Source organism: Scophthalmus maximus, chromosome 3 (genome assembly GCF_022379125.1).
Source record: "Scophthalmus maximus strain ysfricsl-2021 chromosome 3, ASM2237912v1, whole genome shotgun sequence".
Lineage (NCBI taxonomy): Eukaryota > Metazoa > Chordata > Actinopteri > Pleuronectiformes > Scophthalmidae > Scophthalmus > Scophthalmus maximus.
The window spans coordinates 15,257,765-15,274,307 of NC_061517.1; the positions used below are offsets into that span (position 1 = coordinate 15,257,765).

General features: G+C 44.4%; 2 protein-coding genes across 6 annotated transcripts; one reads left to right on the forward strand and one right to left on the reverse strand.

Annotated features, from left to right (window-relative positions):
* Positions 1 to 1,065: 1,065 nt before the first annotated feature.
* alas2 (aminolevulinate, delta-, synthase 2) lies at positions 1,066 to 8,334 on the forward strand. Of its 4 annotated transcripts, none has more exons than XM_035645289.2 (10): positions 1,066 to 1,222; positions 2,315 to 2,666; positions 2,753 to 2,848; positions 2,986 to 3,208; positions 3,756 to 3,940; positions 4,094 to 4,273; positions 5,187 to 5,351; positions 6,732 to 7,000; positions 7,406 to 7,568; positions 7,679 to 8,334. In XM_035645289.2, exons 2-10 carry the CDS (start codon positions 2,336 to 2,338, stop codon positions 7,840 to 7,842), a joined length of 1,776 nt encoding a protein of 591 aa, XP_035501182.2. In that variant the 5' UTR covers positions 1,066 to 1,222; positions 2,315 to 2,335; the 3' UTR covers positions 7,843 to 8,334. The 4 variants fall into 4 exon arrangements, with proteins under 4 accessions (XP_035501182.2, XP_035501184.2, XP_035501186.2 ...); XM_035645291.2 differs by having other exon boundaries at positions 2,777 to 2,848; XM_035645290.2 differs by lacking the exon at positions 1,066 to 1,222 and adding an exon at positions 2,094 to 2,223.
* ttc34 (tetratricopeptide repeat domain 34) lies at positions 8,159 to 16,429 on the reverse strand. Of its 2 annotated transcripts, XM_035645287.2 has the most exons (8): positions 16,116 to 16,429; positions 13,252 to 15,011; positions 12,688 to 12,910; positions 11,955 to 12,147; positions 11,519 to 11,685; positions 11,153 to 11,426; positions 9,999 to 10,213; positions 8,159 to 9,332 (listed from the first exon to the last, which is right to left on the reverse strand). In XM_035645287.2, the coding sequence occupies exons 2-8, from the start codon at positions 14,967 to 14,969 to the stop codon at positions 8,787 to 8,789; spliced, it is 3,336 nt and encodes a 1,111-aa protein (XP_035501180.1). In that variant the 5' UTR covers positions 14,970 to 15,011; positions 16,116 to 16,429; the 3' UTR covers positions 8,159 to 8,786. The 2 variants fall into 2 exon arrangements, with proteins under 2 accessions (XP_035501180.1, XP_035501181.1); XM_035645288.2 differs by lacking the exon at positions 16,116 to 16,429 and having other exon boundaries at positions 13,252 to 15,537.
* Between the last annotated feature and the right edge of the window lie 114 nt (positions 16,430 to 16,543).

Consider the following 16,543-nt stretch of genomic DNA (forward strand, 5'->3'; position numbering starts at 1 on the left):
AGATAAGATAATATTTCCCACATATACTGGACTGCATATGATCCAATACAGCCTGAGTGTTCATGCTATCATTGACGGGAATATGGGGACAAGATTTTGGATCATTCCCTTATTATGGCATAAAATTTCCTATAATGTGCCTAAAGAGACTCGAGGGTTATTATGAGATATTTATGACGTCTATTTCTGTATGATATTCCTATAGGGACTTATTCCACAGTATGTTTGTGGTCATATGGCTGGTAACGCTATTGACCAATCCCATGTGTTACATTTAAATAAAAATCCAGTTGCTTCAATTGTAAACGACTTACATACATGGATGTGTTTGTCAATGAAATGTACAACAATTATCCGATGAAGGTGTGAATTCGTGGTTGGTTACACACAAGAGCAACACGAAACCGTGCGTTTATGAGTGTGCTCACTCACGTGGAGACATGTTGAGCTTGAAGTTTTGTTTTGGGGAAACGGCAGTTCGACCCGAAAGGGAAGGAAATAAATCGTAGCTCAAGGTCCACTTAGATTTCTCCTGGAGGTTTTGGCCTAATCTCACTGCCTTTATGTTTAGATGGAGTGTTTTAATTTAATGGAGAGAGTAAACGAATATGATAACAAATGAGTATGAAAACAATGTTGTTATCATTGTAGTTGACCAGCCTAATTCATTTGTGTGTTACCTTTTGAAGTTGTGTTTTTTGTTTTGTTTTAAGCAATTTTTCCATTTTCAGTGTAGACCATTACGGACATGTCACAAGAGTTAATATTAAAAAAAAACATAAAAATCTGTTTACAACTACACCACTGTAAGTTATTAGTTTGTTTTAGCGTTGCTTTTTGAAAATACAGTATCTGCAACTCAGACGTCAAAATGAAATGTCAACCACAAGAGTGATGAAACTCGACAGAGTGTGGCACAACTTTTTAATGGAACCTTATCAGCATCTTTGCACCTCCCATAGAAACACGCGCACACGAACACACACACACACACACGCACACGCGCACACACACACACACACACACACACACACACACACACACACACACACACACACACACACACACAAACTCCTTGGGTGGCCCCCTGAGGCAGCGACACCTCTGAGGGGTGGGAGCCCAGCCGATTGCATAATGCACTTCAACTAAGTGACCAATAACTCTTGACACTCTCTCTTGTCTACATGCTGTTTTGAAGTTCGTCCTCAGTGCAGGTCAACAGGTGAGTTTTCACTTCTGATCCAACATGTTTCACTACCATCATTACTGTGCATTAATGTTAATATTATTACAATTACTACCATTATTATTTTTTAATTCAAATAATGGTTGTAGCTGTAATCATACAATTGGTCTTCTTGTTGTTGTTGTTGTTGTTGTGTGGATTAGCAGAAGTAATTTTTGTTTATTTAATGCATTTATTCATGCAGTGGAGAACATATCATGCACAATGTATCTTTAAGTAAGTCAGTAAGACTGGATTCAAGGTTTAGATACTCCATATACTTGTATATAGCTTCCCGTAGCTAACTCAAGGAAATGTATATCTATTTTTGCGAGTGATCAATAAATGTTTTAAGATAAAAGACGACATCAAGTTTTGGCCTGCTTGTGGTGTTTGGGCCTCTGGTGTTTGACAGACTGTATGAAGATAAGATCTAACCACAAGAGAAATCCACAGATCCCAAGAATTGCCTTATCTGCTGACCACAGGGTATGAGGGAAATGATACAGCCGGCCTCTGTTTGTAAACTATACACTACACACGGAGGAGCCTGTCTGCAAAGTAATAATAATAATAATAAAGTCCGAGTTAAGATCATGTCCTAGTTTGGAGTCATTTTGGGGGCTTATTACTTCAGGCAAAAAATTGTGCCTCAGAGTATTGAAAACTTTTTAACAGCGGCGGTGATGAGGAATTACATGCATTCCTGCCGTCTTTTTTTATAGAGGATTATTTGATAGCTATTGCAAGCAGCCTCAGCTGATGACGTCTGTCAGGGCAGCTCATGAGCGCCTGCACGGCGAAGATAAGCAGCAGCAGCCTGCCGCACCCTGGAGGAGGCACCTGCTGCTCTCTGTTCCGCTGGACCTCTACGGAGCCCACACTTCGAGCCCCTTTGAACATTTCAATCAAGTAAACTATAATGGGGTTTCAGTGTTATGAAAGTTGGATGAAACTGTAATTTCATATTTTGGTCACCCGGGCTGAGATATATATAGGTGAGGCCATTTTTGCTTAAGGAAAAAGTAAACACATGTTAATACCCACATCCTCAACGAACTTATTTTCATGTCTTTTGTCTTAACTCAGAGTAAGAACAGCAGCAGTACCATGGCCGCCTTCCTTCACCACTGCCCCTTCCTGAAGTCCGTACCCAAGCAGGCTTTGAGGAGGACAGGACCCGCCTTGCTGTCTCTGGCCGATCAGTGCCCCATCATCGCTCGCCAGATCACCGTGGGCCAGCTGGCCTCTCTGGACGCCAAGCTGGGCATCTCGCCCACCAGACCAATGAGTCACAGACTTCCCGCAGCGGACCAAAGGAGGATGTCTGCTCAGACGGCCACCCGGGTGGCTGTGTCCGTGTCGAAGGACTGCCCCTTTGTCACCTCTCAGATTGGGATGGTCCGCGCGAGCCCTGAAGTACAGGAGGACGTCAAAGAAGGTAGGCGGAAATCAAACGTCTGTGGTGATGCGGCAGTACAAACATACACAGCACCAGAGTGACTGAAGGGCGCTCCTCTTTCACAGGTTTTATGACTTCTCTGTTCAAAGGATTAAAAGATCCAATCACAACAACATCAGTTCAAAACAACACTGTCACCCACCAACTTAAAGACAACATGGGTATGTTGGAGCATTTAAATAAGGCGGAAAGCCTCACACATACAATACAGTGGAGTCTTGTAGAGCATGATTTCAGATGTTAATCAGATGCTGTTCAGTGAAAAAGTGATTCAAAGTCAAACCTATCACTCCTGCAGTCGGCCCCAGCTACGACTACGACCGCTTCTTCCTTGAGAAGATAGGAGAGAAAAAGAAGGACCACACATACAGAGTCTTCAAGACGGTGAACAGGAGGACCGAGGTCTTCCCTTTCGCAGAGGATTACTCCATCTCTGGGCGGGAGGGCTCCCAGGTGTCCGTCTGGTGCAGCAACGACTATCTGGGGATGAGTCGGCACCCGCAGGTCCTCAGTGCCATCAGGTAAAGTGAGACAAAAAGTCAACATCACGTCAGTCGTGACGAGTTCAAGTTAAATCCCAATTCTTGTCATAGGAAGTCAAAGACAAGACAATATTCATACACAGTGGAGGTTATATCCTTTTAATGCGTTAGACTAATACTTTTTCAAGGTGTATAGTGTTGAAGGGCCTGCCTGTCACTGTTTCATTAATTCATTTACCATTTTACCAGATCCAAATTGGAAACAAATTCTGTCAAGTCTCGAGTCAACTTAAATAGGCAAATGTAACGTTACTAAAGTTTTACACAGGTCAAGTCCAGTCTCAACCCCTTCATTTTGTTACTTACAAACGTCTAAGTTGATTCTGTGGCTCTGGCAAAAAGTAAACTTGAAGCGGAATCTAACCATTGCACCATTCGGTGGGAGATGTACATGTGGGGCCTCGTCTTTTCTCACTTTTTTATTTGTATACTTGATGTTTAAGACAGAATTTGAAAGAGCATTTAAAAAACAAAAAGTCAAGATGAGCCTGGTGTTTAACAATGATTTTGTTCTGGATCTTCTCAGAGATGCCCTGGACCGGCACGGTGCTGGAGCAGGTGGGACCAGAAACATCTCGGGCACCAGTAACTTCCACGTGTCCCTGGAGAAGGAGCTCGCCCAGCTGCACCAGAAAGACGCCGCCCTGGTCTTCTCCTCCTGCTTTGTGGCAAATGACTCCACCCTCTTCACTCTAGCCAAAATGATGCCGGGTAAATATTGACTCAGATGATGACAGTCAGGATGTCACCTTCACACGTGATATATACATTATAGAAAAAGGTGGAATAGCATGTCAGTGTTGGTAGCGTTTAGGGCAGAGCCCCCTCCACTGGGTGTGATGGTGTGTTCACTGTGACGTACAGGGTGCGAGATCTACTCTGATGCAGGGAACCACGCATCAATGATTCAGGGCATCAGGAACAGCGGCGCAAAGCGCTTCATCTTCCGCCACAATGACAGCCGACACCTGGAGGAGCTGCTGCAGCGCTCCGACCCCAAGACGCCCAAAATTGTGGCATTTGAGACTGTGCACTCGATGGATGGTGAGTACAATGACGTCCTTAGTTGCAGCGATTGTTTAGATTGAATGTATTTATTTAGACATTTGGTTGATTTTCTAGTGGATACATGTATCTTTGCATGTAGTTTCTTTGTGTATGAAGGATGATTTGGTGGCTGTGAGCCCCATGCTGGTCACAGATTCACAGTTTACCCACAATATATTTAGTAATAAATATGTAGATGTAGTCTAGAAAATGCTCATAAAACTGTGAATAGTAAAGGTAAGAACTATTTGGCAACACAACCCATAGAAATCTCATGAATTCTAATTTGTATTTGTTCCTCACCATTCTGACAACAACACAAATGACCTTTTCTTGCAGTACAGTGTTTTCCTGCATCAGACAGACGCCACTGCTGCAGGAAAACTGTAAATAAACCATCGTTTTTAACACTAGCAGTCCTCTCACTTTTTCGCTGGTTGTTGAAATTTTGATTAAAACAATTGGAAAAATTGGGAGTGCACTAAAACTTTGGGCTTGTTTTGTATTCCTATGATCTACAATTATAACGTTTGCAGTATTTGTAATTCATCAGTCTCCCATGGAGGAAATAATGTTTACCCCCTAAGCTTTTTCTCTCTGGTATCACACCAGGGACAGCTCCAAAAGCACAAACGGAAGTGGACTGAATGGATGACTGTGACTCCACCCTGGAGAACTTAAATATAAAAAAAAGGATTCTGAAATTAATGTTCTATGGTTTAAGATGTATGAGAGATTTTGTTATCTTCAAATAACTCCCTCCCTATCCATTTTTCCTCATCCTGCTTCAGTGCGCACATATGTGCTTTGAATATCACAACGTGGTGACGTTTGCAGCACATATCTCCCGCTCTTCACCTCCATAGCACAGCCCTTATTATACCACTTCACTCTCTGGGGGCTTTTCCAGGTGCCATATGTCCTCTGGAAGAGCTGTGCGATGTCGCTCACCGTCATGGAGCTCTGACGTTCGTTGATGAAGTTCATGCCGTGGGCCTTTATGGACAACACGGAGCTGGAGTGGGAGAGAGGGACAGTATCAAGCACAAGATCGACATTGTGTCCGGGACCTTGGGTGAGTACATTTAGGAGAAGAAGAAATCCATGATTTTGTGCAGTTAAAATTCACAAGTAAAGTCACTGTTTTGCTCCATCAAAAGAATTAAAGCACACTCCCACAACGATAACTTTCACATCAGTCACCCGCCACCATGTCCGTCCACTGCCACACCAAGAAGGGCAAGGCAAACGGCTTCAAACTGTCATAGATTAATTGGCTCTCCTCTTGGCCAAACTCCCGTTCACCGCCTCTCCAGCACAATGTCATACTTCCAACGCAGCGGCAAGAGCTCTCAACGAGCACGATGCTCGCACGCTCTCATCTCGGTCAGATAGAGGGCAGGAGGAGAGGGAGCGCTCATCGAACGAGGCCGCGGTTTTATCATCCGGGTGCCAGCTTTACTCCCTCTCTGGTCCTACTGATAAAACCATCATCAGAGAGTCCGTGCTGTGTGTACCTTCACGATGACTGTGGGGTTAATCCCTATCAGCCACATATCAAGACTAATCCTGGATGACACCACTAGATTTAAGGCCTGGTGGCAAGTGTTCACCAGGCAATACATAAGCGGCAAGGCTCGAACAACAATAACAAATGAATAGTGGTGTCTAATCAATACACAAATTCAGGGGTTGATTTTATATATTATTGGAATTTCATGATGTAATGCAGAAAAACAACTAATTGCCATGCAGGATTAGGAATTCAAAATAGTGAGAGTATAATTTCACTATCAGCAGCCAAAAATGATTTAAATACTTAAAAAGTAATCATGTAGCGTTGAAAGTTAATTTTCAGCTAATCTACAGCACCATGATACTACAGACCACAGGCAGATACATTTACTGAAGCAGGCGCTTGTATGTATTGAACAATTAAACATGTAAGTAGTTCCCTACAATAAGAAAATATCCTCATTTCATTTCTGCTTTGCAGGCCCTCAGATAGTAGAAGTAAAAATGTTATGCTTAATTTTCTGTTTGAGAAAAATATTCAATATGAGATTCTATACTTACAAGTAAAAGTAGCAAAACATCAATGTAAAAGTCCGGCATCGATAATTACATTCATAGTTCTTGCAGCATTGACATTTTTCATGATGTTGCATTGGTTAACAATATGTATCATTATATCATACATCATAACAAGTGATATTATACAGTATGCATTGTTTGGTAATTTAATCCACAGCTATGCATTTTAATTTATTTGTTAAATATTAAGTAACGCTGTCAAGTAAAATATGTCCTCTCTGAAATGTTACACTGTAGGGAGAGTGGGAAGAACTATGAGGTCAAATATGTTTTGTAATTTAATCTTACTAAATGAACTTCCCATCAATTGTTTCCCATCTGCTCACCTTGTATCCCCACTGTCATCTTGCCGCTGCTCCAGGGAAGGCATTCGGCTGTGTGGGAGGCTACATTGCGAGCAGCGCCGCCCTAGTGGACACGGTGCGCTCCTTCGCAGCGGGCTTCATCTTCACCACCGCTCTGCCACCGATGGTCCTGGCTGGAGCCCTGGAGTCTGTGCGGGTCCTGAAGAGCCCCGAGGGCCAGGCGCTCCGCAGGGCCCACCAGAGGAACGTCAAACACATGAGGCAGCTGCTCATGGACAATGGCCTGCCTGTGGTCAACTGCCCCAGCCACATCATCCCCATACGGGTATGAGGATGTGGCACTGCTGCTGCCTTCGCTACTGTATTATCTGGCTCTGTTATCTCTACTCGTCACCTGACGAAGGTTTCTTCAAGGTCAAAGCAATATTAGCATACAAAATTAAATTATTCATATAATAAAATATTTTTCCCATTGCTTAATATGTCCTATTGATGCTGATGTAATTAGTCAATTAATTTATTTATTAAATGCATAATTTCAATAACCACTTATTGTGACCAAATGTTTAAAAAGTCTCAAATTAGGACAGAGACTCACTTCAGACTCGTGCAGTACATCACAGTGCTGACTTTTGATTTCGGCTGATGTGTAATTGTGCTGGACGAAAGCTTATCATGTTAATAGTGACCAACCACTAAATCATTAATGTCACATTGGTCCATTTCCCAGGTGGGCAACGCTGAGCTGAACACCAAGGTGTGTGACACCCTGCTGGAGAGACACAACATCTACGTCCAGGCCATCAACTACCCCACAGTGCCTCGTGGTGAGGAGCTGCTGCGCCTGGCCCCGTCCCCTCATCACAACCCCGCCATGATGGAGTACTTTGTGGGTGAGTGTGGCAATCCCTCACGTTCATTAGGTTAAGTTAAGTGAAGACAATGGCAGGTACGATGGATTAACGTTTGGCATTTATTTTCTCGTTGTGTTTCATTCACTCAGATGCACTGGTGGAGGTGTGGCAGGAGGTGGGGCTCCTGCTCAACCGCCCGGCCACGGCCTCCTGCACCTTCTGTGACCGCCCGCTGCATTTTGACCTCATGAGTGAGTGGGAAAAGTCCTACTTCGGTAACATGGAACCACAATACATCACTGTGTCTGCGTAATACCAAAGTGCACTCGAGTTTCTCTACACAAGTCACATACACAGTATGAATTTGATGCTATATTTGACATTATGCTAAATTATTAAGTACTAATGGAGAGACTTTGCATTTGTGATTAAATGTTCTTTTAAGTCAGTGGTATGGACGGGACGCCAGTATTTACTCATGTTTTGCTGTATTTACGTAAAGTAAATTGTGCTTGAATATCATTAAAGAAAATTGTGCCTCCCGCAATTTAAAAACTAAACCTGCACATCGGGCACTTTCTTAAATCTTTAACCTGATCGTGATGGTTTGAAATAAACCATGCAGTTAGTTGATTTCATGTCGTGTTCCTTTATAACCATCATGACCATCATGTATTTTTTCCATTTTCACAATTATTCAATTAGCGCTGTTTCAGCCATGATATGTATGAACAACAAAAGTGAACTGGTTCATAAAATAAGTGGAAAATAAAAAAAATCAATAAAATATCTATGATGCACAGTCTCCAATATTCAATATGTTTTACTATGAATATAAGGATGTTGAGTACTACGACAAACACTGCTGTTAATTCTTAATACAAACTTGAAGGGTACAAAATACTCATCTATTTCTCATCAGTTTGATGGTTACTCCACCTTAGGAACTGACATGGCAACACTGTATGAGCTCAGCTCACAGACTGTATATGAAAATGGACGTAGTCACCAGGTCCTGAAAGTGAAGCCAATGTGGAAGTGCCTGAAGCCTGTATTCTCTGGAATGACCAGCAGAGGGCGACACACTGGTCCAAAAAGAAATACGTTTCTATGGAAGTCTATGAGAAAATGACTTCTCACTTGATTTATAAAATCAGTAAACATTTTCCTAAGGAGTTTATAGTCACAAACCAATGGGTGACATCTTGGTAGCTCAGTTGATCTCCTGTATCCTACCTGACTCTCTTTCCATCAAAACTAGTTGACGTTGCAGGGGCTGGCCACTTCCCGTTTGACCCTTGCCCTCAGTCTGCGGAGCTCTGAGTTCTCACTGTCCACAACCAGGCCACATTCAATCAATGTCCAGGCTTTGTCGAGCTGCTGCTCGCCATAGTGCTGCAGCGCCCCCCGCAGGAAGCACTCAGCCAGACGCAGCCTCCCCAGCCCGGCCTCCACACAGTGGATGGCCTGCTCCCTGTGGAGCTCCAGGGCCCGGGCGAAATCCCCCAGAGCTGCTCCTTCTCTGGAACAGAGCACCAGGCTGCGACCTCGCCGGCACAGGTCCTCCGCCCAGACCCGGGGGTCATCTGAGCAGCCGGAGTTGGATCCACCATGTTTCTGTATAATTCTGTCCAGGTCGGCTATGGCCCGCTCGTGCATGCCCAGCTGAGCGAGGCAGGCAGCCCGCTGGCGAAAATACTGGAGTCTGTGATTGCCCGCTGCTTGCACTGCTACAGTCAGTAGTGTGAGGGCCTGGTCCCACTGGCCACCTGATGTCACACTGCTGGCCTCCTGCACTGCCGTCTGTTTCAATATCACAATTACAATGATTATCCTATTTCTGAAAACATAAATACTGTTTATTTACAAAACTATTTCTGTATTAAGGGAATATAGCGGATTTATTTGGGGTTTATTTGTTTGTTTTTTTAGAGATGAAAGCAAAGATGGAGAAATGAGATTGAGAAAAGATACCAGGAGTTTTCCCACAGAGGAGCTTAGCTCTGACATGTGATTAGACTGAAAAACAACACCACCAATTGGCAAGTAATTCAGTATCATAATTCCATCAGGTAGTGGTAGTTTGTTCTGCAATCCAATATATATACTATACAGTTCAAAACTGTCTTATACACAAAAAAAAAATATTATTAATGAATCCTACAAGGCTGGTTTCATGTTACAGTCTTGGTGACATAAATTGAACATATAATCTGAACAGCATTATTTTATTTTAAATATATTTATTTGCCAGTCAATCATCTTGCTCTCTATCAATCTAAAAGAAGAGATATGGTCACATTTTTTTTATCCCTGTGATGTTAAAGTGTCTGTAGCGAAATAATGAAACATATTTTCTGATGATTGTAGGATAAGAAAACATTGCTGTATCCAGAAAAAAACAACATGTTCCATACAGAACTCAATCGTACAACTCATAATCAAAAGGATTCCGGCATTGAGGCTCACCTGTGCCATGTGTTTTCGCTGACTGAATGGGATCAGGTCCAGCAAGAAGTCCAGACAGGATGTCTCTTTCTCCGTCAGCTTGCTGAGCCTGCAAGCTGCGCTGCGGTAGTTCTGCTGCCAGGCCTCCACCACACCCACCCTGGCCTGGGCCACGGCATCTCTTGGCTCCTGGCCAAACACCTGGCACAGATGGGCACCGGCAGCCTTGACTTCACCTGAAGCAGATGGACCACGACAGCAGCGGTGAGGATTACTGTAAGCAAAGAGTGCTAGCTTCGGTACTTCACCGCCAAAGGGTGAGTGAAGTCTGTGTCTGTGCGGCTGTGCGGCTGTGTGTATATGTCTGTGTTTCCACGTGAGTCCATGTCAGATCTATAAGAAACTTGATATGCGAGTTGCTATGGATATTGTCTGCACACAAATATCAAGGTCACCAGGGCCAATACCCTGAAAATATATTATCTTATATTACATCACATTACATTAATTTAGCAGACACTATTTTCCAAAGTGACTTACAATAAGTGCATTCAACCATGAAGATATTACCCAAAAGTGCAAGAATCAAGGGTGTACATATATATCTGAGTATATAGTTCATGAGTATATAGCTCATGAACCAATGGTTGTACTGTGATGGGACCGGAGGCGTTGGAAAGATTATTGAAAGGCCTTTCCAGCACATAACATTTCATTTGACCTATGATGTCATCTTCCTGCAGAAAAATTTGGGGAAATTTCAAAAATCTAATTTGAACTTTCTATCAAAAATCCATTTAACTGGTAACCTATATCAACCACTTGACCATAAATATAAAAACTACAGCCAATTCAAAGGTCATATACCACATTTGAACATTAAAGGTCAAGGTCACAGTGCCAGTTTTCGTAAAAATATTTTAAATGACCATAACTTGGGAAATTGATTACATAATTTGATGGGATCTTTCTTAAAGGGCATCACTCAATAGCCCTGTGGGTTCATAAAATAACATTGTATGCAATTTTCTGCGAAAATGCCATGTGCAACGTCACGTGAATGGGGTGAAGTCGGCCATCTCTGATTGCGTTGTTTATTTAAATGAGGAAGCCACACAGCCTAAACCCTGATCTCCACCTCTACCATTTCCACTGACGTTAAATTCCCATCTCACCTTTGGCTAAGAGTATGTCCACATAGAGGAGATGCCATCTGGGGTCTCTGCAGTCAGTCCTCATCAGAGCTCCACCGATTATAAACGCCTCCCTGAGCTGCTCATCGGGGCAGGGGACGGCATTAGTGACCAGGACATCTGACAGATTGGTCCGACAGAACTGATGCAGCCAATCGCAGACCAGCTTCCGGGCCTTGTCCTTGAGTGACAGGATGTCTCTGGTGACTATGTCAGCATTTATCCGAAGTGCTGCCAGGATGTCATGTGTGCATTCCTATTGGGGTAGGAAAATAACATTTGAATTTTAGAACTATAACATACACGTCGGCTACAGCGACACCAGACAATTTTTTTGTAGTGCAAGACCTTTTGTTGATTCAGCATGAGATAAGTGAAGCCTCTTCCACAGAGGGCCTGAACGTGTTTCGGGTGCTCCCTCAGGATGGCACTGAAATCAAAGATGGCCGTCTTTCGTTGGCCCAGCTGGACATAGCACCGGGCCCTTTCCAACAAGGAGTCTGCTGCCTCACCACCTTGAAATGCACAATTATTTGATTGGTTTTATGGTATTTATAATATTTTGTCTTTTTATGAGCCATTTCCATAGTTATACATTAAAAAGCACAGATATAAATACAAAGAGTAGCATGTATGATATGCATTGGAATGGCTTGATATTGATTTATGGTTGGTTTCCTCCTCTAGTTTAACAATACATAGTCAATTTGATTCCTTTAATCATACCCCCTATCTAAATTAAAATATTATCTGCTGATAATTAAGTCAATGAGATTCTAATCACCAGATGCCATAATAGCGATGGAGAGGTAGGCCACGGCCTCCCTGACAGCGCTCTCCTCTCTCGCGCCGTCCAGGATGCGTTTCGCAGCAGAGTGGCAGTTTCCCTGCAGCAACATACGGTCCTTCTGATGTGCCACCGCCAACAGGGAGCGCAGGCAGCTCGTATCTCCACACTGAATGAGCTTCTTCAGTAGCTGCAGCGAAAAATGGACGGATATGAAAACTCAATCTCTTTCACTGTAAAAGCTGTAAAATCAAGGATAAAGCTTCCTGGACCTTCAGAGTAATGTTCACCATGAAAGATGTGATTCACTTCAGCTGTTTATTTCAGATTGAGAAAAGAATTATATACAGACGTAACAGTATAATAGCTTTATTTTAAATAATTATTGAAGAAAAAAATTTGGCAACACCATAAGCTATTTACAACCTAAAATGATCTCATAATTGGTGGTTTAATCTTTTGATAAAGGCTGATTGACTGAAGGCATCCAGGCGCATCTAATTGACTATTCGTCCCAATCAAAATGTCTATTTAATCTCTGAGGACGGTGTTTGATACTTGAATGAAGACAAATTTGCAGGCACAGCTCTGTAAGATATCTGTGATTAATATAATAATAGACCTATGGGTAGTGTAACGTCACACAGAGTAATTTTCACTCAATTTTTAAAAAACTGACTGTGACTCTGGACATCACAATAGGATTCTGCCCTGAACCGCCTCTACGTACCTGATTGGTGTCATAAAGGAAACCTCTGTGCAGCTGCAGCAGGGTCAACCGAGCCAGAATGGGCGCCCGAGGACTGGTGGGCCCCACAGAGAGCAGTAACCGGTAGGCCTCCTCCACCCGGCCAAGCTGGTACAAGGCATCAGCTGCCAGGATCTGAGGCCCATCAGCTCCTGGCTGGAGCTCCATCAGCAGCACTGCCAGGGACTGGACACCAGCAGGAGTCCTAATGCACAAGGTGGGAAAATAGGTGCCGCATGAAGGAGATGTTAGAACAGAATTAAGTGAATTGCCTGGCAAAGTTGTATAATAAACGAATCTGCCATCGACCTTTTTCACAACAGACATTTTGACTTGTCATAGTAGGGAAAGCACTGGTGTTACTAAGAACATTGATGACTTATCCATTAAATTCAAGTTCGCCAGTTCACCACATGGGTGTGAATTAACGAACTGAGGCAGCTAAATGTGATTCAGTTGTCACTAACATTATTGTTTACGCCTCTTGCTTGTCCAGCTTCGAGAATACCAAAATGTCTCCTGTCAAAAGGACATCACACGTCCTACCCTGATCTGCGGTTGTCTTCCTTTGACGGTGCATGCGGCCGATCCTCCTGTTCGGGCTGCTGGGAGCCTTCGGTGGCTCTGGACTTGGATTCGTGCTCTCCAGTCCCCTCCAGCATGACTCGTCCCTGCTCCGCTAGGACGGTAGACAGCAGCCCCCGGTAGTTCCACGGCACCAAGCAGCGAACGGTCAGTGCTGTTTCCTGAGGCTGCAGCCTGCTGGCCGTCACGTAGTCTAAAGCTGTGAGATAGTTCAAGCCACCCATCATACGCAGGAGGCCCCTGCCACACAGCGCCCGCACACAGCTGGATGGGTGGGGGGTGTTGTGTTCAATCACAGCCTGGAAGTCCTCTAACGCTCCCTTGTGGTCATCGGAGAACAGTCTTGCATATCCACGAAGAACCTGCACCGTGTTCTGATAGCTCTGCTGGCCTTGGGCAGCAGCTAGCTGGCTACAGATGGAGAGGGCCTCTTTGTGTTCCCCTCTGAGTAGAAGACAGTCGGCCAGTCGTACTCGCAGCTCTCTGCCTCCCCCGTCAGGCTCTAAACGACACAGGGTCCGCAGCTGAGTGATCACGGGGTCCAAGAGTTCGACTCCTTCAGTGGAGCGCAGGTCTGGGCGGATGAGGACCCCCTCTCTGTAACCACACAGGCCCTTCTCGGCCTGCTGACGGAGATGGTTGCGAGCGGCCACGCCCGTGCCGTGATCTGTGAAGAGCTTTTGGAAATAAGTCCGTGCGGTGGCAGGGTGGATCTCAAATGCCTCCCCCAGATCCCCGCATGCCTCTGCCGTCCGGCCACCTGCTGAGAAGCGGGCAGCCGCTCGACTGGTCAAGAGTCGAGCTCTCCTCTCAAGACTGTCCTGGGGAGGCTTGTCTGCACTACTGTCTGGTATTTTCTGGCACCGACTGTGATGCAGGAGAGCAGAGTACACCTCTGCACTGTCCCCAAACTTGCCGGTCAAAAACAAATATGCTGCTTGAAGTTCCTGCACTTCTCTGTCAACAGGTGAGATAGCCGATAAAAACTCAATAATGACAGGAGATGCCTCTGCACTGAGCTTACCGTTGTCCTTTGTTGCCAGCGCCGCCTCGCTGTCAGACACCAGAGAAGGGTGTATGTGCAGTATTTGAACGGAAAAGGCCTTGGTTATTTTTGATAGATGTTGAGCCTGTCTGGTTTTCACCAGCTTGACAACTTCAGATCTATTACTCTGGTAAGCTTCGAGGTAAAGCGCCAACCCCTTAACACTGTGGGGCTCTGCGTACAAGCAGGCCAGAGCACGAGTTATCTCCAAGACCACGCGAGTCGACCCTTCTGGGGGAGGGTTTCTCTTCCCTGCGAGCAGAGCTGCGCAGCGGGCGAAAATCTCCTCGCAGCCATGCCCGCCACCCTGAAGGAGAGACTCCATTTTGAAAATGGTGGCCGACAGATTATTGGGGCAGAGTGTGGACAGGAACACGGCGGTCAGGCCTTTATTATGACCCTCAGCAGGCTGGTCCTCCGCAGGGCTGTCGAGCCAACCTTCCAGGGTCAAGATCACCCCAGCCAGGCTGGACTTCTCCAGTTTCCGCATGTGGGACATTGCGGAGGCAGCGTGAGTCCTGAAGGCGGACGTGTAGAGAGAGGTGGCCTTCCCCAGCTCTCCAGCCTCAAGGAACTTGTCTCCATCCCCACATAGCTCTGAAACATTGATTCCAGGTCGAACAAGAGAAGTCATGATCAGGCAGCTGGCCCTCTCGATCCGTTACTCTCTCTTCACCTATTCGCGGTGGAGACAACATTAGTGAACCTGGTGTTAGAGGCAAGACATGAATTTCTCACAGCAAAACATTTTCAGTTGCCATAGCAGGAAAAGCAAAAGTGTTACTAATAACATTAACAGTAGCTCTGTAAGTCATGAGTATCGCAGCGTGCACAATACCCAGGGCCCTGAAACTCTTGAACTAGTTTCCGTACAGAAAACAGCACTGTACAAAGGTTTTAGGAAGTTATCAATCGCGTAATAAACAGCAGAGTGACTTCTGATTGGTCCTATATATTCATCCTCCAGCATGACCCACAACATAGCCAGAATCATGAAGAACTATGAAGAAGAAAAAGTCACGAGTCTTAAACTCCGGTTTCAACATCATGGAGACATTGTGAGACAACATGAAGAGACAGAAGACACTGAAACAGCATAATAACCTGCCTGCTAATATCCAGAAAATCTGTGTACCAATGAGAATTGGCGCTGTGGTCTCACTGTAGGTTCCATCTGTTTACTGCACTTTGTATGAAGCTAACTGATATTTAAAAATGTCTTCCTTATAACTCCACCAAGGAGGTTATTTGGTTTGTTTATTTGTTTGTTTACTTACTCATAAAGTTATGAACGGATCTGCATGAAAATTAGTCACTGCCATGGTAACAGGTGATTTAAGGGAGGGGACTCCTGGATCCAGATCCGGATCTACAGTACATACGTTTTCAAAAATATGTGTTGGGGAGATGAAGATGGGAAACCCAAGTTGCAGTAGCCAGCTGGGGAATATAGTATCAAATTTAAGGACACTAGTGAGAAAAGCAATTGTGCACACAGTGTAACAATACACAGTTGTGTAACAATACACATAGGCAACTGTATATGAAAAATACTATGCTATGTGAGCTCATTTTCTGAAAGTCCCGAGAACAGAAAACCTAAGGCCCCATTTTTGTAATTCAATAGCTGTCGGCTCCAAGTTGCCATGACAACGCGGTGTTTCCCCTAATTCAACTGATACCCAGTGGTTGGGGGGGGGGCTTTTTCTTCTTCTTTTTGAATCTGTAACAAGTCTGTAAAAACGTAAAGCAGCAAGATGAAATAAAAAAGAAAACCAACCGCAGCAAGCTTCACATCGCAGTGAAATCCCTCCGGCCTCCGTCTCCTCTGTTGTCGCTGTGGGACGGTCACGGTGCGCGAGCTGTTGTTCCCGCGAGCACGGGCTCCGGTTGCCATGGGCAACCACTAACTAATCACTTATTATTATTTTTTGAGGTTGTAAAAGTAGCATACTTCCGCTCTGATATCACTCAGACTGGTGCATAGTGACGGAGAGTTGTGAAAGTGCGAGGGCGAGAAGAAGGTCATGTAAGAATACAGGAAAAGACGCGTCCATCCATTTCCCAGCAGAGCCATGAAGTGGGAACATTTGCCGAACAAATGTTCTCGTAACTCATCTTTATAAACCACGTCAATGCACATTTATATTAGATCAATAAAAAATTAGTGTATAAAAACATGTATTTTTTTACACGTTCTGTCCGAAT

Bases quoted from the DNA above. Each gene is read 5' to 3' on its own strand.
- alas2 (XM_035645289.2), top strand. From the start codon at position 2,336: ATGGCCGCCTTCCTTCACCACTGCCCCTTCCTGAAGTCCGTACCCAAG. The intron at 4,274-5,186 runs GTGAGTACAATG...GGGCTTTTCCAG, and splicing joins GACTGTGCACTCGATGGATG to GTGCCATATGTCCTCTGGAA. The intron at 5,352-6,731 runs GTGAGTACATTT...CCGCTGCTCCAG, and splicing joins CATTGTGTCCGGGACCTTGG to GGAAGGCATTCGGCTGTGTG.
- ttc34 (XM_035645287.2), bottom strand. From the start codon at position 14,969: ATGACTTCTCTTGTTCGACCTGGAATCAATGTTTCAGAGCTATGTGGG. The intron at 12,148-12,687 runs GTACGTAGAGGC...TTTTCGCTGCAG, and splicing joins TCCTTTATGACACCAATCAG to CTACTGAAGAAGCTCATTCA. The intron at 9,333-9,998 runs GTGAGCCTCAAT...ATATTGAAACAG, and splicing joins AGCGAAAACACATGGCACAG to ACGGCAGTGCAGGAGGCCAG.